The sequence below is a fragment of the Microtus ochrogaster genome, unplaced genomic scaffold, assembly GCF_000317375.1.
Source record: "Microtus ochrogaster isolate Prairie Vole_2 unplaced genomic scaffold, MicOch1.0 UNK9, whole genome shotgun sequence".
Lineage (NCBI taxonomy): Eukaryota > Metazoa > Chordata > Mammalia > Rodentia > Cricetidae > Microtus > Microtus ochrogaster.
In genome coordinates, this window is record NW_004949107.1 from 8336559 (window position 1) to 8357903 (window position 21345).

The 21345-nt window shown below is 41.5% G+C and overlaps 1 protein-coding gene across 8 annotated transcripts in view; it reads right to left on the reverse strand.

Annotated features, from left to right (window-relative positions):
• Ehbp1 (EH domain binding protein 1) overlaps positions 1-21345 on the reverse strand; it is a 282868-nt gene that overhangs the window by 242118 nt on the left and 19405 nt on the right. For all 8 annotated transcript variants that reach the window (XM_026788929.1, XM_026788928.1, XM_026788926.1 and 5 more), the window contains exon 3: positions 221-278. In XM_026788929.1, the coding sequence (XP_026644730.1) occupies positions 221-278 (58 nt within the window). The remainder of the gene's footprint in view (positions 1-220; positions 279-21345) is intronic.

The following is a 21345-nucleotide window of genomic DNA, read 5'->3' on the forward strand; positions in this document are numbered from 1 at the left end:
CGGAACACGAAGTTTAAAAGTAGTTACAGAACTGGACATTTTTAAAATTCTGTCTAGTGTCTATCCGTATAAAGAGAAAAAAGTCAACCCTTGCTCTCCTGAGACCCAGCAATGGATTCAGACAACTTGGCACTCCGCAATGCTGAGTCCTCCCCTCAACATCCAAACAAACTAAGCCTGGCACAGATTTGCACATGGCAACTGTTCAGAGTGGACTCACCTTGGAAGACTTCCTCCGACTTCTTCTCGTCCAGACTACCACCAATTTATCTGGCTGCCTGTTAAATTTAAAAAACAAATCAAGTTTAGTCTTAGCACCTCTAAAGGGACATAAGTGGGCTAGGGGTGGCTCCATAGATGAAATGCTTTCCACTCAAGCACAGGGACCTGATTTCACACCCCTAGCACCCAGACAATAGCCCGATGTGGCCGTGTGCCCTGAGGGCAGAGAGGCAGGAGGATCCCAGGGCCAGGTCAAAATGCTGGCTGCAGGTTCACCGAGAACCCTGTCTAAGGAACTGAGATGGGGAGTGACAGAGATGTCAGAAACTGACCTCCAGCTGCTAACATAAACACACAGGTGACTGACTGCGTGTGCGCAGACTTGCACACATGCACACACACGCAAGAGGATAAAAGATTACACAAAGCAGTTAAACTTCAGAGGTCTATATTCAAATACAATAGATGATATATTCAGATATGAGCTAATTGAAGTAACTAATATTTCCTCCATAGACTTTTCTTAAAAAGTTTACCAAGTTAATTCATTGCGACAAACCAAGTAGAATACAACACTTGGAATTAATTTAGAGAAAACAAGCATTAAAAGGGCACTTCCATAACTTGTCTGTACCGCACACACAATGCTTCCAGCTTTCAGACATTTTCAGAATCATCTAATTACCCTCACAGAAACAATGCTGTGCTGAAAAACACGTATAGTACAAACTTGACCTGTATAAGGTTGTAAGCAGCCTTGAAAGCTGACAGAGTCGAGACTGTAACTGAGACCTTCCGAGCTCATAGATCTATCTTCTGCCAAAGGAAATACATCTTTAGCTACTACAACTAAGTTCCCCTGCATGTTTCTGGAAAATAATAAGATTATTACTATCCATTATTTTACTTACATTTTCACTTATTAAAAAAAAACTTAATTAAAACATTTCCCATGCCAGGCTTAGTGACACCGCCTACAATCCTAGGTGCTCCCTGGAGACTGCAATGGAAGGATTAGAAGCTCAAGTGTAGCCCTGACCAGAGATCCGCCAGCTAAGAAGCAAAAGTGAAAAGAGCCCAGAGCACTGCCTAGCATGTGCGAAGACCTGGGTTTAAACCTCAGTACTGAAAAGGAAAGTTAGATACACAATAAACAAGAGAAGTAAAAATAACCTGCAACTGCATACATTACAGAGAGGCGGGGATACAGAAAAACCAAACAACAAAGTCACTGACGAATGAGTAATAAACTGGTGGAGTAATTAAACTTCTCATTAGTAACAACAGTCCCGCAGGCAGTGGAGTCAAGACTTGGAGTGCGAGAGGAAAACAGCCGCTGTCCTAGAGTTTACATCCAGGTAAAGCATCACGTAAGCACCGTTTGGGTCCAGCAGATGGCACAGCAGCAAAGGGCAGCTGCTGCCAGGCCTGACCACCCGAGTTCAATACCCCAAATCCACACAGTAGAAGCTGAGAACTGACTCCCACAAATTATCCTGACTTCCACATGTGATACAAGCGCACACATACACAACACACACACATACATACATATACACATACATATGTGTAATAAAAATGATTACGCACAAATATAAAGCACTCACAATGTAAAGAGGGAAGATGTACAGAAGCCAAAGAAGTAAGGTAAATGCTAATGGGTGGTGGAAGTTAACATAACACACACACACAAAGACACACAAAAATAACCTGAAGGTGCCAACATGAAAATTTTTGAATAAGAACGTATTCAAAGTTCCTGATGGCAATAATGAGCAAAATGATGTAATTCAACTGTGATGAATCTTCCCAGAGTGAGATGTTGGGAGCAGTGACGAGGTGACAGCGATGACAATTTCTATAAAACAGCATTAATCTGAGGCTCCGTGCCAACAGAGAACAAAAATAACCTAAAATTAAAAACAAAACAAAACTCTCCTCTCTCTGTCCTCTCTCTCCCCAGCCTCCCTCCAGCAGCTGTAGTCTTTAAGATGGCCTACTGAGACCTGACCATGTGACCTCTAGTCCTGCAAGACAACAATCGCAAGGTATCAACAATGGTTAACAGCAGTACGCCACGGCACTGGCTTACTTTCTAGGACAACTCTAAGTAATCCATAAACATCTTCTCTCCAATCAAGCCCTGAATGCACATCCCTTAGTTCTTAACAGGGAAGCCCTGCCTCTACCTTCCCTTTTCCTACCTGATAAAGTCTTATTTGGTAGCCTTCTTTGTGAAATTCTGACTATTTCTTATTTCATCTTAGCACCTCCATTCACACACAGTGTCAACACACCCCCCAAACCTCAGGCAGAGTTAAAGGCCCTACTAAGTTCTCAGTAAATAACCGAGCCATGTCTCTATTTACACACTTTGCATGTAACATAGTATAGTTACTTCTCTCTCCCCTTCTTGACCACACTAACTGACCAACTTTATCTCTGTATCACTAGCAACTAATGAGAATCTGGTACAGGTTCTAAGGCCCAGTGAATGTTGGCTACTGAAAAGAATGAACCTAGGTTGCCTCCAATAATACCCACTTGATTAATTATAATTGATGAGCTCTAACTAAAGCCACCTTCTCTGAAGGGTATCTGAGCTGCACAGGAATGCTTATCTTGGCTACAACTAAAACCCCTTGGAAAGCCTTCTTAAAATACTGATTCTTATATCCTAGCCCTGGAGAATCTAATTTAATAGTGGGTCAAGTGTGTAGAATTTTAAAATTTCCACGGGTGATTCCAACAGTGCAGTGGTGGCAGTGAACTGGCTAACATGGAACACACTTAAACCACTAGTGACTGTGACAAGAGGGTCCCTCCTCACAGTGTCTCGCACTGCTGTTTGAATTTCCCTTTCTCCTAGCTGGACTCTGAGAACACCCCACCCTCAATCCATTTTAATGCTTCAGGAAAGTGAAGCTTTTTAACATGGAAAAGTAGGAGAGGCAGTCCTCTAACCTGTATGCCCTGCTCCAATAAAGTAAACAGAAAATAAGTGACATATAAAAATACCCACGTAGATGGCTAAACTTTTTTGAGTCCAATGCTATCAATACTGCAACTGTCTTCACTAAGGGATGTGGGTGGCAGTGGCAGAGTGCTTACTAGCATGTGCAAGAAGACACTAGGTTTGATCCCCAGCACCAGTGACATACACACATGGAAAACATACCTAAACAGAAATGAGTCTGGCTTTATATTATCACACAGAATGCTCAAAAGTAAGTCATTCTCAAGAGAAGCGTACCAACAAACGGCAAATGGCTGCTGCAATTAATATTTTAAGTATTCATACTGTGCTCAGAAAGAGCCATTAAATATTTACTAATGATCCTCCAAGAGAAAAGGGACAGCGTTAGCGTTTTCCCCAACTATCAGAAGGCCTGTATTTATAAAACTTTCTATCAAAAAAGCTAAGAAAACGTGATAGAGCTCAGGCTCCAGGGAGAATCCAATGATTGTGGTTAGCCAAGTATTACAGGGTAGTCTGTCTCCTAAGATCAGAGGAGGGAGAGGCCTTACAGGCATTAAAATACCCACCTTGAGACACACACATAAAATGTGTGCAGTTGTACTTCCTATGAAATCTGTCTGAAGGGTTTCCCTGGAAACCTGAAGCCTTTCGATGGGTGGGCTTGTTGGAGAAAATCAGCTTTTGAGGGTAGAACAGACTAGACTGGAAGTTCTAAGACAACCTGGGCTGCAGGGTAACACCTTGCCTCAAAACATAAAAAACAAGAAATAAATATTTATCACCTTCCCTCTTACTTAGTCTCAGAGACCATGAGAATGAAAGACTTGAATTTGAAGATAGCAGGCTGTGTCAAACAGTGATTCTGACCCTATAATCCGGAGAGGAAAGGGGGTCTCAAGGAGGAATAAGGGAAGCAGTGGAGAAAGGAAAAGAGGACAAAGTCCAGATTACAAACCAGGAAGCTCCAACCTAAAACCTGCCCTCTCTCCCACTGCCGGATACAAAGGTAAGCTGAAAAAAAATCAATCCTAATTTAAACTTAAATTCCTCTATTCTTCTATGCCCATGTGTGTCGTATGTATGATGTAAACTTTAAAAGATATTTTTAACAATATCTAAGACCTAATTAACGACGCCCCCATTCAGCAGGAAGCAGTTTGGAGAGAAAAAACTGTGCCCATGTTCCCAAAATATTGTTTATAAATGTTCTTTTACATTTAAAGGGGGAAATGATATAGGTATGAATAATTTGCATTGGTATGGATCTTAAGGTCAATTTTGCTATATGTATATGTATTTCTGCTCTTGATTAAGGTATTGTGATTGTGTAGTTCATTTTTAAAGTGTAATGTATAATTTGGAAATATAGGTTGTTGATGGATAATCATAAACAATAGTCAAGTTTGTAGTCATGTTACTTAGATTTTCTAGATATATAGAGATATATTTCAGATAGGCATTCTTCATATCTCTCAAAGGCTACAGAATATGGCATTTAAAATATTTTAATAACTTAGGGCTTTTCATGACAATGAGACACGTCTGCTCCTGACAGCGCCAATCTACTTCGAGAGGAAGATGGGCATCAAAGAGGATCCTTATGGAGTTGGATAGCCATTTGGGCAAGAAACTGCTCTTGCCTGGACTGTTGCATAAATTGGACAAAGAGAACCCGCAGAGAGAGGACTGCTGAACTTGCTTAAAGGTGAGATGGTCTTTCGGGGTTCCTGATTCAAAAGAGTCTGCGAGACATTCTGCAGGATACAGCAGAAAGTGACTGAACTGTCTTTGGAATTTCCTGCTTGATGAAAATGTCTGCTGGATACTATGGGCCTGAAGGCTGAAGATGGATGCCCCAACAGTACAGAGGAACTTTGGGTGACTGTCCAGGCTGCAAGATGTCTCTGTCATTTATTTCTTATTTGCTTAGGTAATATTATATCCTTCTGGAGTCTTTGATGGAATTGAAGAATGGATAGGTAGTTACAGTTTTCCATTGTTATGATAAAAGATAAAATAGATATAAATATTGTAACTGTAATTCTTGCTTGATAAATGTTTTGTTATTTGTAATTTTGCTATGTTAAAGTTAAAGCCTTCCTTTTTTTGTTTAAACAGAAAAAGGGGAAGTGATGTGGGAGTGTCATATATCAATCTGTTGATTTCATTGGTTAAGGAATAAAGAAACTGCCTAGGCCCCTTGATAGGCCAACCCTTAAGTGGGTGGAGTAAACAGAACAGAGGGCTGGGAGAAAGAAGCTGAGTCAGTGAGTCGCCATGGCTCTCACTCTCCAGGCAGATGCAGGTTAAGATCTTTCCTGGTAAGCCGGCTTGTGGGCTACAAAGATTAATAGAAATGGGTTAGATTAATATGTAAGAGCTAGCCAATAAGAGGCTGGAACTATTGGGGCCAGGCAGTGTTTAAAAGAATACAGTTTCCGTGTAATTATTTCGGGGCATAAGCTAAGCTAGCCATGCGGGCGGCCGGGTGCTGGAGACGCAGCCCCACCACTCCTAATTCAACACCCATGTGTGTCGTATGTATGATGTAAACTTTAAAAGATATTTTTAACAATCTAAAACTTGGGCTGATGAAGTGGCTCAGCGGTTAAGAGCACTGGCTGCTCTTCCAGAGGACCTGAGTTCAATTCCCAGCACCTACATGATGGCTCACAACCATTTATAATGGGATCCAATGTCCACCTCTGGTGAGGAGAGGAACATGCCGACAGCACTTATACACAAAAATAAACAAATCTTTAAAAAAAATCCAAAACTGTCACATGAAAATCAGTCACATAACATTTTAAAGCAGTGGTTCTCAACCTTCCTAATGATGTGGACCCCAGGATACAGTTCCTCATGCTGTAGTGACCCCACCATGAAATTATTTTTGTTGCTACTTTCATAACTGTAATTTTGCTACTGTCAGGAATTGTAACATAAACATCTGTGTTTTCTGGTGATCTTAGGTGACCCTTATGAAAGGGTCTTTGGCTCTCAAATGGGTCGTGACCGACAGGTGAGAACCACTGTTCTAAAAGCTTCAAAAGCATTCAACAAATGTTTAACTGGGTGCCCACTACACTCCTAATACTAAATGGAGCTACAGAGTCACAATGGTGCAAGAAACCAGCTCTGACTGCCCGCTAAGCTGACACAGCACTGTGAGGTGACTAAAGTAGCTATCAGTAGAAGGCACAGAGTTGGGGAAACACTGAGAAAAGGCGTCTTCAGCAGAAAGGAGTGTGTTCATAAACATCGCGGGAAGCACACACTAAGAAGAACCTGCCCAACAGCAGAGATTGTTTGATTCAGAATTTGTAAAATCTGTAATTTATAATGGCACTTTTAATGTAAAGCCCAACAACGGGTGAGATAGGAAATTATACAGAAATTAGAAATATTTTTCTAAGATCATAAGCCTATGACACTGCTTAGGATTTGTGTTAATTCAGATGTTAGCTGTTTTCTATGCTGTATAATAAAAGAGACACCAAAAGCAAATATCTCCCAATGAAGTACCAAATATTGATACTGACAATGTGAGTTTTCTATTTCTTCTACAATGAATGCACATTACTGGTCAAAGGACTAAGAACAAATGAGTGTTCGATGCCCAGCCATAAAGGGGACAACTTTCCTAGCCCTCCTAGGCTTGGGACAGCTGAGAAGAGCGGCAAGAGTCTAAGGGCCAGAGGAGACTGGGGAAGAGGTATGGAACGCTGAGTTCAGGACATGGTATGGCCGGCACTCTTGAGTTCTCAGCAGCTGTGATTACCTGCACACCATCCGGCCAGTCATATCTGTGGGGATGGGGTGGGGGTGGGGCACGATGCTCTACCCTCCTGGGTGCCATACATTCTGCCAGCATTTGCTGAGGAAGGCAGAGACATTTTCTTTAGTGGAGCAGTCTTTCTAAGAACCCATGCACCTGTAAATAAACCTAGTGAATCTCACTGGATAACACACACACACACACACACACACACACACACACACACACTCCGGCATAAAAGCAGAAATGGAGCTAGTTGAGAAGAGGATGGGAATTAGCTAATAAAGCATTTTTATATTAAATTATTAGAGAAGGCAAAAAAGCAATACTTTCCCTATACCTTCTACTATAGATTTATATTATTTTATGCTGGGAGTGGTATATTCCCAGCATAAAATAATATATTTTTATTTAATATATGCATACAGTGAACAACAACATTTTTAAGTTTAGAATCAGGAGAGGAGAACTGAATTTTAAGAGTCTTCAGACTGAAGTTTGTTTTCTAAGTCCAGAAGTATAGGAAGAAGGGTAGCAATCCAGTCTTCAGTTAACACAATATTCCCAACGTCTAAGAAAAGTTTTTACACACACCCTACCTGGCCCCACCATCCTCCTACTTTCTTCTGAAGTCACTCTTATCCCTTCCTATAGGATTTCAAAAGGCGGGGTGGGCCCAGATAACATCAGATTGATTTTCAGATCACCCACTCTCCTCCATGTCAATTAGAATTCTCACTTTTTCAGAGTCAGTATCTTTAGAGGAAGAAATATAAGGAAACTGGTAAAGAGATGCACATTGATCAAAGACCCTTCAAAGATGGGACAATACACAGGAATGAACGCTAGACTGGGAGGCAGGAAACTTGCTTTTCCTAGGTCTGGCATGGAGGGACCTTAGAGACACTTCTCGGTTTCACTGAGGCTATTACCTAATGCATCAACTATAAAGAGACTACACAAAAACCGAAGCTGCTTCCAAATACTACGGCTTAGTGACTCACAACATCAGGCACCACCAAATGGTTAAATGACTGATGATTTAAAAGAGAAACAAGAAACACAGGACAGGATGAAGATTTGTAGTTCTCTAACAATCTTGAATTAGCTAACTAACATTACTATCTTAGCTAGGGTTCTATTGCTGAGTCAAAACACCATGACCAAAAAGTAAGTTGGAGAGGAAAGGGTTTATTTGACTTACATTTCTACATTGCAGTCCCACACTGAAGGAAGTCCGGGCAGGAACCTGGAGGCAGGAGCTGATGCAGAGGCCATGGAGGGGTGCTGCTTACTGGCTTGCTCAGCCTGCTTTCTTATAGAACCCCGGGATGGCACCACTCACGATGAACTGGGCACTGTCCCATAAATTACTCTAAAGCTGGATCTTGCAGAGGCATTTTTCTCAATTGAGGTTCCTTCCTTTCCAAAAACTCTTTCTTGTGTCAAGCTGACATAAGAGTAGCCAGCACAATTATCAGTATCATAAAAGTGGCAGGAATACCTTGACTGCTACAGATTCACACTTCCTGTCTAACACATAGTGCTAACCCTGTGAAATCACGAGAAGCCTCTGGTGCCAACAACTTCAACTCCGCCACCATCATCTTGGCACTGAGATGGCTCCACAATTACCTGATGTTGCTTATGGAGCACAGTGAGCAGGAAATGTCTGAAACAGATCCTATTTGGCTCTCGCATCATTTAGCAGAGAGCAAAACAGTAAGATAAGTGGTGTATGGCCCTCAGATCACACAGGGAGCCAGCTGACCTCAGGTGACCTCTCTACCCTGAGAAGCTAATAAACAGAAAACTGTAGAGATGGCTCCAGAAGACCCTCAGTTTACTTCCCAGCACCCATGTCAGGTGCCTCACAATGCTCTGTTATTCCACCTGCAGGGAATCCGAAGCCTCTAGCCAACATGGGCACCTGCACTCATGTGCACGCACACACACACACACACACACACACACAGAGACACATGCGCATGCACACACTTAAAAACAGAAAGTTTTTTTTAAAGTAAGTTTTCATTAGGTTAGGCTATTTGTATCTCTGGATACAGACACACACACACACACACACACACACACACCTATATATGTACTATGTACTATCAAAATCTCCCAACATTTTAGAAAACATGCTCATAAAGCATGTCTCCATCCTCCACCCCCCTCTCCAGCAATTTAATAGCTGTTATCTTGTAGGAGCTTACATTTCAAAGCACTGAGACTAAAATGGAACGTAATCTTTTTCACTAATATGAAATCAATGTTTCCAGGGATAAAAGAACTCAAATTTATATTTAACCCTCTGAGTTATTTAGTAATAAGAAACCTAAATTATAAAAATAAGAAACAAGAAAACTAAGAAACCTTTAGAACATGGTAAGTGCAGATTCCTCCTAGAGTCCAGGGACCACTTAAAATGATTCCTAACAGACTTGATGTGCATAGGCACTTCAGCATACAACGGGCTTATTCGTCTGTGGAAAGAGCCCTCGGCCACATCAGAACATTTCACGCAGGGTGCTATGAACACTAAACAAAAGGAAGAAAATCACCTTATCACAGAAATACTTTTCTATTTCTCCAGTAGTAGTTTTTATCCTTCAGTAGGTACATCTGCCTCCGACTGCACTACACTGCGCAACTAGTTAATTATAACTAGCTAGATGAAATGTGTACAAATATAAATATACAAATATAAAAACAAGCATATAGGCATATACATCCACTCTGCACAAATGAATAAAAGGCCCAATATCAAAAGTGTGAAAGATCTTTGCCACGAGTAAAAACAATAACTTTTTTTTTTTTTTTTTTTGAGGCAGGGTCTCTCTGTGTAGCCCTGACAGTCCTGGAACTCACTTTGTAGACCAGGCTGGCCTCGAACTCACAGAGATCCACCTGCCTCTGCCTCCCGAGTGCTGGGGTTAAAGGTGTGGGCCACTGCCAGCTGCGGCATCTGATCTCTAAAGTATCTTAGAGTGACTATTTGTGGCTAAAAATATTGCACTGACGAAATATATGATCTCTGGCTGACAGTTTTTTAGAACTTACATGCCAGTATTTAAGACTTAGGAGCACTCACACTGAAGAAATTCAGGTTGGTATACGTGAGCCAAACGTCGTTTTGACAAGCCATCATAAAGCACACTGTTCAGTATCACAAAACACTTAGTTTTTTTAATTTAAATAGACAACCCACAAAGAGTGTGTGACTGCTGTGTATGAATGACATACAAGTCTCCAAACAATCCTTCTCTGTTGTTACTGTAGAGCCACATGAGCACTTCCTTTAACTTAGCTTATTTCTCACTGTTCGCCACTAAAACAAAAATCAATATTCTGGGGGTATGTGCCTGATCCCCTAAATAGATGCAAGTAGAAACAAAGACTACATCAATCTAACCACACCCTCCACAATAATCATATAATCTACCCCATCTACTCTGTCATTGATGCTTTTATCTTGATCCTGACTTCAAGGTTCAATCAAGAGATTTCCTTGGGGGGGGGGAGGTATTCAGAAAGCATATACTGAGAAGGAAATGAGGAAATAAGATAAAAAACAGTCACAGGAAGACAGAAAGATCTGGATTTAAATACCAATTCACCTTCTGCTTGTACCATCTAGGCCCCAAAAGGCTTCTCACTTGTGAAATAAGAGCCCCACGGGCCCAATGTAGAAATACATTCAGATAACATGAGAATACTAATATTGTGTTGGAGACTTACACCAGCAAGCACAGGAAATAGAGAAAATGTAAAATGCTAAATTAGAGGAATCACTATGGGCAGTACAATAAAACAATAAAGAGAGCAGGAGTATATTTTGGAAGACTTCATACATATACACCAATGACTCATTCAAATATTTTTCTATTAGAAAAATTAGGTAGACAGAGACGAAAGAGGAGGAAGAACATGCAGGGTGTCCACACATGCACACACACAAAACCCCCATTTAGACATACAGAGACAATATATATATATACACATATATATACGTATATATACGTATATATATATACTCCATGCACGTGTTCCGTACTGTCTCCATCTTCAGTGTGAACAGCCAAGGTCACCTGAGAAAAACCTAATGGAAAGGGCAAGATGCTACTTTAAAAAAAAAAAAGACAGAGAGAAAGAAAGAAAACAGGAACTTGATGAAACTGAGACAATATAACAGAAATAAAAAGCGAAAGAGAAGGAGCCGTGGCAATGGTGCCGTAGGTACAGTGCTGACCACACAAGAAAAGAACCTGAGTTTGGATCCCCAGAACCCAAGTAAAAAGCTAGGTGCAGGCCTGTGATCCCGACACGAGGAGGTGGAGACAGGAGGGTCCTGAGGACGTGCTGGTCAGTCAACTTAGCCAATAGGAGTTCTACATTCAGTGAGACCTTGTCTCAAAAAATAAGGCGGGAAGCAATCCGAGAAGACATCCAGCCCTGACCTCTGCCCTCCACATATGCACACAGGGAATCATGCACCTGTGCACACCCACACACACACACACAGCAATAAAAAGAAAAATGTAAGAGGAATGTTTAATGAAGAAGAACATTCCAAAAATTATGGGGTTTTTTGTTTTTTTTTAATTAAGAAAGTGTAAAATAAAGAGTTGGAAGATGATATGAAAAACTTCCAGAACTACAATGAAAAAGTTTTTTTTTTCAAAAGTTAAAAAAAATTAAATATGGAAGGCAAAAAAAACCTGACTGACCTCTAATATATCAGAGACTAAAAGGTCTCCAGATGTGACTTGTGTCAGAGACTTAAATAAAAACTATTCCTAACAAGACCAGGACACTGGAGGGCCCAGAGGGAACTGGCTGGCCACACCCATGACAAGTTCAGAGTATGATTGCGGAAAGAAAGCTGACAGAGCGTCCCTTGAGAGGAGCAAAGCACTGGCATTCTGCTCACACAGGGCCTCCTACGACACTGGTTTCCTAGATTCACCTCATGACATCCCACTGCCCAGGCACTCAGGACAGTGAGCGTGAGCGCAGACCCTGTGCTCTCCACCCGGTGCTGTGCTGGCTTTACGGACATGGAAATTGCAAACCTTAGGGTCATGGTGTAGAGGAGAGCCTACGAGGCCCGGCAATATTGAATTCTCAGGGCTGTATTCCCTGAAGAATCATATTGCCTGAGAGAGTGAAGGCGAAGACCTAAGGACACTGGAGAGGCCAGGAAAAGCCACCGGCAGCAAGCAGAGGCAGCCCAAAAGAAAGGTCATGTGGGTTCAAGTAAGGAAATAACAGGGGCTGGGCCACCTGAGCCTGCTAGTATCATGCCTGTATCATGCCCCCATACACTAGCCATGAAGCTACAGGATCTGAATGTTTCCCTGCTAGGTCTCAGTGTTGTTCCCATCCCATCCATCATTCCGATGTTCTAGTCCTCCTTTTGGAAGTATGACTGCTTGGGCCTGTCGGACCACAGTATAAGGGCTTGCAGTACAGTATTGTCTTTTCTTTACTTTATATGGCTAACATACATGATTTGTCTTGATTCTCAGGGGAGGTGGGAGGTTGGACTTTTGCATAATGCTGTTAACTGTTTCGATTTTGAGGAAAGAATTCATGCATTTTCAGTTGTACACAGGGTAGTCACCTCATGCGAGGTAGAATCATGACTTCATTATTTTCCTTATCTGGATGCTTGAAGGAGATGTGTTTGAGTGTCATGTTGAGGAGCAGACATACAGTGGTTAGCCTTGACTGTCAAGAAGACAGACAGACACCTGGAAAACCTCTAAACCACTCTGGATACGTCTGCGAGGGTGCTGCATGAAAGAGGTAAGGGGTAAAGAACCTATCTGTGTCATTGATGGTGACGTCACTGTCCCATAGGTAGAAGACAGAATCAAAGAGAAAGAAAGAGCTGGAGAGGAAGACAGTTCTGATAGGGAAAGCCTTGTTAACCAATAATCTTTAAGAGGCGGAAACTAGTTTAAGCATGACTTTCTGGGACCAGGAGATAAAACCTGTGCACCACCCAGGTGCGCTCTCTGTGTAGCTTCCCCGCCGCGGTAGAGCAGAGCCTGGATCTTCCATTTCTGGGGCCTGAGCTTTCCCCTTATAATAAAATATAATTGTTTTATCCTTCGCTAGCCTGGTTATTTCAACACGGTTCAATCAGTAAAGTGCTTGTCATGCAAGACTGAGAACCTGAATTCAATCCACAGCAAAAACATAAAAAAGCTAAGCAAGTCTGTGCACGCCTGTAGTCCCAGCACAGGGGAGGCAGGGACAGGCTGGTGTTAGCCAGACAGTCTAGCCAAATCACCAAGTGCCAGACTCAGTAAGAGCCTCTGCCTTGAAAAGTAGTGGAGAAGCAATAGATCTGAGGTATTTCTCTACTTTTGATTAGGTGTCATGAGCATTTAAATTATCTTTCTTTTTAACTTTGATACACAATAGACTGCTTGTATATCCATACAGTCTCTAAGTATTTATTCTGTGTGTGTTCCTAGTCATTCCCTTCATTTTACTTCCATGTGAGTATGTAAAACAGAGAATAAGTTTTATGATAATGCCAACACTACAACTTGGAAAAAACTTTAACTGATATCAACTTACAGCCTCTACACACAGGCACACAGTGTGCATATGCACACATATATGACCACATACATACAAAGAGTAGGGAACCTGGGTGCTGTTGAATAATCCTTCTGTACACTGTGAACATGTGTTATTCTCATTGGTTAATAAAAAGCTGACAGGGTGGTAGCTGGGCAGGAAGTTAGGTGGGAAAGCAAAACAGAATGATGGGAAGAAAAATGACGGAGACAGGAAAGATATCAGCCAGCCTCTAAGAAAACAGGATGTATAGAAATAAGGTAACAAGTCATGAGTCACCTAGCAATACATAGATTAATAGAAATGGGTTAATTTAAATGTAAGAGTTACTTAGTAACAAGCCTGAGCTATTGGCAGAAGATTTAAATGTATAAGCAATATTAAGCCTTTGAGTGATCATTTGGGACCAGGCTGTCAGGACAGGAAAACTCCGCCTACACCTGGGTGTACAAGCCTGTCTCCACTCTGCTTCTTAGAAGCCATAAGATGAAGGGCTTCTCCCACCATGGTTCTGTCTTTGTGCTCTTCCTTACCCAAGGTTAAAGGAACAAATCCAACCAACTGTAACATGAGGGGGCCTGCTTGTTGGGGTTTCTGTCCCGCCTGGTACCCCACAGTTGGCAAGACCCAAAGAAAATCACACAGAGCTCTCTATAAATTATAAAGCTGGTTGGCCTATTAGGTCAGGCTACTTATTAGCTCTTGTAGCTTATATTAACCCATTATTCTGATCTATGTTAGCCATGTGGCTCAGTACCTTTTTCAGTGGGCAGGTCACATCCTGTTTCCTTGGTGATCTGCACAGGACTGGGAGGAATCAACTTCCTCCTTCCCAGAATTCTGTTCTCATTGCATCATTCTATTTCCTGTCTGGTTTTCCCGCCTATACTCCCTGCCTGGTCAATCAGCATTTATTTAAAACATGGTTGACAGAATACAGACAACCAGCCAACCTTGCACTGAAACTGAAGCCGTGCACATCTTTCCTCACTTAGAAGGAAAAATAAAGTGAGGGAGATATAAAAACTTTCTCCAACAAAATCTAAAAGTTTTTTTTTTGATGGAACCACTAACTTTCAAGGAATGTTAAAGGAAGTTCTTCAGAGAAAGTGAAATAACACACATGAGAAAATAAAATTTACAAAAGAAAAGGAGTGAAAGCAAAATAGAAATTTTTACTTTCATTCTTAATTGGTTTAAAAAGTGAACTTACTGAAAACAACGATGTATTTGGCTACATTTGCTTTTATGAACCTTGTAGACTATATATTTATATATGTAGGTATATACATGTATATAAGCTTGCACATGTATATGACTGCAATGGCAAAATAGCAGAGAAGAATTCACGTTACTTTATCCTCAATTTCTCACTATCATGTGTTATTCGAAAGTGATCCTGGATTAACTGTAACCATCGGCTGCAAACTCTAGAGCAACTACTCAAACAATGGAAAAAGGAAGAATAACTTATAAGGTAAAGGGAGGAAAGACTCAGTTAAAGGAAAAAGAAGGGCCAGAGCGATGGCTCTGTGACGAGGAGCACCAGCTGCTCTTCCAGAGAATCTGGGTTTGATTCCCAGCACATACATGGCTGCTAGCAACTGCCTGTAACTCCAATTCCAGGGGACCCAGTGTGTTCTTCTGGGCTCCTTGGGCGCTGCACACAGGTGGTACACAGACATGTAGCAAAACACTCACACACATGTAGCACACACACATGTAGTGTGCTGGGGTGGGGGAAGTCAGAAAAGAATGATAGAAAAATTCAGGAAAATACATTTGACAAAGTCTGATACCAACGTGTAGACAGAGACTGCTAGTTCTACCCAGACCCAAATAATCTGACAGAAACTATACTGATTACAGCACTGTTTGACCGGTGACTCAGGCATATTTCTAGTTATCTCTTAAATATTAAATTAACCCATTTCTATTAATCTGTGTATCACCACGAGGTTGTGGCTTACTGGAAAGGTTCTGGTGTCCTTCTCCTTCAGCAGCTACATGGCATCTCCCTGATTGCCTTCTTTCTCCCAACATTCAGCTGAATGTTTCACCTAGCTCTATTCTGCCCTGCTATAGGCCAAAGCAATTTCTTTATTACCAATGGTAATAAAATATATTCAGAGCATATCGAGGGAAATCCCATATCACCTACTCATGATATAACAAAACCGAAAACCCTCACAGCTAACTAAGTAAAGTAAGTTTATTTGATTAAAACTAATATACACACACAGAGCTAGCATCATACTCAATAAAATCAAGAATAAGGCAAGAAAAGGCAGGCAGGTGGATCTCTGTAGGTTCGAGGCCAGCCTGGTCTATAGATCAAGTTCCAGGACAGTCAGGGCTACATAGAGAAACTCTGTATTGAAAAAACAAAAAGCAAACAAATAAAACAAGGAGTACGCTTTGGCCAGACAGTGGTGGTGCGCACCTTTAATCCTAGCACTCAGGAGGCAGAGGCAGGTGGATCTCTGAGTTTGAGGTCAGCCTGGTCTACAGAGTGAGTTCCAGGACAGCCAGGGCTACACAGAGGAACCCGGAGGTTGAAGGATGGGGAGAGGGAGAAGGAGACAAGGTCCCCTCCTCCTCCTACTTTCCTACACTGCAGGAAGTACTGTGGAACACAGGACAATGGACATAAGGACATGACAGTGGGAATCACCAGAATGCAACAGCAAGCTCAGTGGTATCTCAGGAGCTCTTTAGCCCCCACCACACCCATGCACAATGCTAGCAATGGGTGATTTTCCTCCAGTCTGGGTAATACATTAAATGCAGGGCTCCTTTCTTGTTAAGAGAATGCCAAAATTACCTCCCAAGCATTTCATCAACAAGCTACCATTTCTACAGTTGACACTTATTTCATCAAATAATCTCCTACCCTTCTGCTAGGCTGAAAACTACACTTTGAAGTTTGAACTCAGTATAAAACAACATATTCATGTCTAATAACTGCTTTGTGTGCCAATCAAATATGACCTAATGTATCCATGTCATTAGATACAATAGGGAACGCTGTAGGAAATGGGAAAACATAACAGAATTCTTTCTCCTTTATTCCTACAAGTTAACAGTTGAAGCCCTTGTGATTTCTTTTAGGAAATGCTGAGCTAGGAGACTTAAAAGCCTCTCTCCTCACCCAGTGAAATGCAGGAGCATTTGCTTGTTACTCCCCACAGGGGGCACGTGACAAACCAGGAAAATCATGTTCTGAAAAGTTTACAGTCAAAGGAAAGAAAATATACACAAAGAATCAACTACAGGACCGCAGATTCCACTGTGCCCTCCCCAACAATCAGTTACTAGCCCACACTTTTCTGCTCCTCCTTTCTAGCCTTCTCAGAATTGTTTTATTAAAAAAAAAGGAAAGTTAGTTATACTATAGGAGAAGACATAGAAATTTAAAAACCAAAATTATTTTATGCAGAATGGAAAATAATTATAACCTCTGGGACCTAGAAATTCCTGGCACCTGTGTCACAAAGAAGTACCATTCCTAATGTATTTAATAGTCCTAAAAAGTTAGTGTTTCAGAAAGCATTTTTGTATGTTTAAATAATCCATGTCTTGTCAAAAAGACACATTATTCTTTAAGATCATGTCAAAACTCCCACAGTCTAAAATACAATAAAGTTTCTGTGCAAAATCAGAATTTCAGGGTACTGTGCCACATAATTTTGCCTCAAAGTTTTAAAAATAAAACAATTAGGACTAAAATGAAAATTTTAAAGCTCTTTAGTGAAAGAGGAGCAGGACAGGACCTCTAACAGAGAAACATGCCGACACTGGGACTCAGTAAAGCCGCCTCAAAACTGAAGCCATCTCTCCATGGCAATTCCCTTCTACAAAAATAATTGATTTCTTTCCTTCTTAAACAATGCCACAAATTATTTTTTAAAAATTCAGGAAGAATCGGGAATAGGAATGAACGTCAAACCATAGCCCACTCTTTGTACCATAACAACAATTCAAAGTGCCCACGTGGCACTGAGTGAGTCCGTCACGATAACACACAGAAACAAGTGAAGAGTGACTGTCAGCAATAACTACTGTGCCTGGCCACCCTGGACTGGCTCCTGGAGCGGACAAAGGCCATCGATCGAAACACTGGCAAGTCTGAACAAAGTTTGGAGGTTAGCTGACGGTAAGATCCCGTGCTAACGTACAGTTGTATACATACGGGAAAAGGAAACGGGATGAAGGAGGCATGCAGATACTCTACAGCAGCTTTTAACTTCTGAAAAGTTCAAGTCTGAATAAAGCACACAACCATGACCAAGTGGAATGTGTTCAATGTCCGTGAGGGAGGTACTACATTCAACAAGCTGTTACTGAGGAGCCTGGCATAGTAGCTCACACATAGAAACTCAGCATTCAGCAGGCTGAGAGAAAAACTGCCTAAGTTGGAAGCCAGACTGGACATTATAGTGATTCCAGGCCAGCCTGGGCTATAACATAAAACCCTGTCTCAAAACAAGCAAAACAATTCATTTCTATAATATATAAGGCCACAAAACTGAAGAAGAAAAGTAGTAATTGTGTCATTACATACAGAAAAAGTGTTTGACAAACTCCAACATCAGTCCAAGATCACAACTCTCAGGCAACCAGAGATAAAGGGAAACTTTCTCAACTTAACAAAGAATGCCTACCAAAACCTACACCTTACAGAAATGAGGAAGAACACCTTGTAAAAGTAGTTCTTACTTGGGGAAACACATTAAATTTCACTAATTTACAAACTTACCTATGCTTCAAATTAAAGAGAAAGCACAGATTTTGAGACTAGAATCAGAAAACTAGAGTAAAAGATGAATTAGAAGTAAGATATGAAGCCGGGCGGTGGTGGCGCACGCCTTTAATCCCAGCACTTGGGAGGCAGAGGCACGCGGATCTCTGTGAGTTCGAGACCAGCCTGGTCTACAAGAGCTAGTTCCAGGACAGCCAGGGCTGTTACACAGAAAGCCTGTCTTGAAAAACCAAAAATGAAAGGGAGGGAGGGAGGGAGGGAGACGTATATATCATTTCAAATAACCATTCCACAAAAGTGCAAATAATGACTTCCCATGCAGAACCCTGGCAGACAACACTTTACCCAAGTTATAGAAATGATCATCAGCAATCTGTGTTCAATCATGTGACTTCTGACATGCATACATCATTCTCATACTCTTAACAAGAACTTAAAGCCTGAATCTAGGCATAAAGAAATAACATATAAACCCAAACAAGGACTAAAGAACTCTAAGAGACTAAATAAAACAAACCAACAACAACAACACAAAGTGACAATACACAACCCTATAAAAAATAAATAAATAAAACTTTTTTTTCTAAACAGAATTACTGGAATAATTGAGAAATCAGAATTAGGTCCATACGTTAATTAAGACCACTATTATAAATATTAATTCCCAAATTGTTGCTGGCCAACTTTACTGATGAATTTTAACGAGAGGCATGGGATATTTAAACTAGGTGCATACCTCCAAAATTCCATTAGTTCTGTGGTGATTTTAACATATGTTCACACGGTTTTTATACTTCCAATAAATGGAACAGAATTCCCCTCGAGCACACATGACTATTGTATGGGAAGGGCAGGTTAGCGGTACAGCAGAGAAGCCCTGTAAACTAGGGACAGAAGCCAGCATCTAGAAGCCTGACCACAGATGAGAGCAGAAAGACAGACTGGAGCCTACTGCAGAGGCCCCAAACCATCTGCTTTTCAAGGGCAATTTCTTCACAGACACCCCAGCCCCCAAGGCAAAAGGAACGCCTAACCAGTCTGCCTATTTTGCAGTCAGGACCAAACAACCTAGGAAGGATATAGGTCCTAACAACTTAGATGGGCAAGGGGCAGTTTCTCAAACCCAGTCATCATACTGGCTTCCTTCGTGCGCTGTCTACACACACTTTCATGACACCTGCCTTGTTTTCACATGCAGTTACCAAAACCCCAGCTTTGCAAGGAGTGTGGGGATCCAGCCTTATAGTCGAACTTATGGATCAGCAAGAGGGCTCAGCCAGGAAAGATGTTTGCCAAAGCCCAACAACCCAAGTTTCATCCCAAAACATACACAACAGAAGGAGAGAACCAAGTTCCACAAGTTCTCTGATGCCTGTAAGTGCACTGTGGCACACTTGTGCCATGGTCATTCACACACACTCAAGAGTGCCACACTTTTAAGTAAGTCTTTGATACTCCCTCTGAGTTCAGGGCAATCCCCCGGGGGCTGACACCACAGGGAAAAAGTGAACATAAAGTATACTTGCAAGGAGAGAAAAAAGAAGAGGGGAGAGCAGGGCCAGCGATAGGTCCAGCTGCCCCTGGGAGCACAGCAACAACGCTAGACCTTGACAAGTGCACAACTTAAATGAAATGAAACCCACCCTTACCAACTTAAATGAAATGAAACCCACCCTTACCAATCTCTCTACATCTCTGCTTAGATGGAAAATCACTAAAATCAGTCTTTAAATCAATGAACCTGATCAAATAAATATATTCACTCTGATGGGTATACAGGCGGCAAAGCTAAAGCAGGATGAATCTCACACTTTCTAATAAAGAAAAATCACCAATTGGCCAAATCATAGCAGGAAAATTCTAAGCCTTAATTTGTACACATTTCTGGAGTATCAACAGGTGTGCTGTCCAGAATCTCGCAAAGGTTTCCTTGAGCAAAGAACTGGAGAAAGAATAAAATTCAGGCGCTGTAAAAGCTGACTTCATGCTCATGGGCAATTTGGAAACCTGAAAAATACCGAATTACAGCGGTGTCACTGATGGAAGGGATGGGGAACTCGCTCTGTCTGAACAGTGCGCCAGTGACTCAGACCAGGGCATTGCACCACTGGTGAAAGAAGAGTTCAGTCACACCAGCAGTGTGCAGCCCCGCACGGGCATGAGTGTAGTGAGTGAGCAAAATGTGGGCTAATGAAACTGAGGAACTAAAGTTGTCATTTTACTTCATTTAAATTTAGATTAAAAATAGCCACCTATGATTATTTATTCCTCTGCTGGCTTATACAGAACTATATTCTTCTAGATTTTCCAAGCTGCACCTTTGGTTTAAACTGGATGACAGAAAACTCAGTCCTTCAGCCATATTATCTTAAAGGAATTTCATTGAAAACCGACAGACACATAACCAATTTAACAGCAGTTCTCAGGTCCACTCAGGTCTCACTATATAACCCAGGCCTCGGCCAACTGAATGCTAAGTTTATAGGCCTATGCTACCACACCCAGCTTTATGGTTTTCCCCCTTGGGGGGGTGGGGTTCATAATACAAACCCTCTTTAGCTTAAGTTTTAAGAAAAGGATTATTACATAAGCCCATGTGTTCCTTTGTCTGCAAGCCTGCTAAATCTCGGGTCCAGTGGGCTTCTCTCCAGGGCCTAGTAGTTCTCCTACTCCTGAGACCTCCATTCTGCTCCACCTAGAGTTCTAAGTTAGTAAGACGGCTACTTTAAATTCTTAAGCTGACCAACTTTGAAATATGCAGGGAGGGACCGTTACAATATCTGTGAATCAAGGCCATTTTTATACTGTTTTAAACTTAGAAGTGTTGTTAAAATAGCAATGCCAGGATTAATTAAAATGGTAAAGTTTCCAAAAAGACAAACTTACCAAGGAAAATCTTCAAGTATCTCCCAGCCCAACTCCCTGAAAGCATCGCACTAAGAGCATGAAGCACAGTGACGTCACACTAACCAAGAGCATGAAGCACAGTGACGTCACACTAAC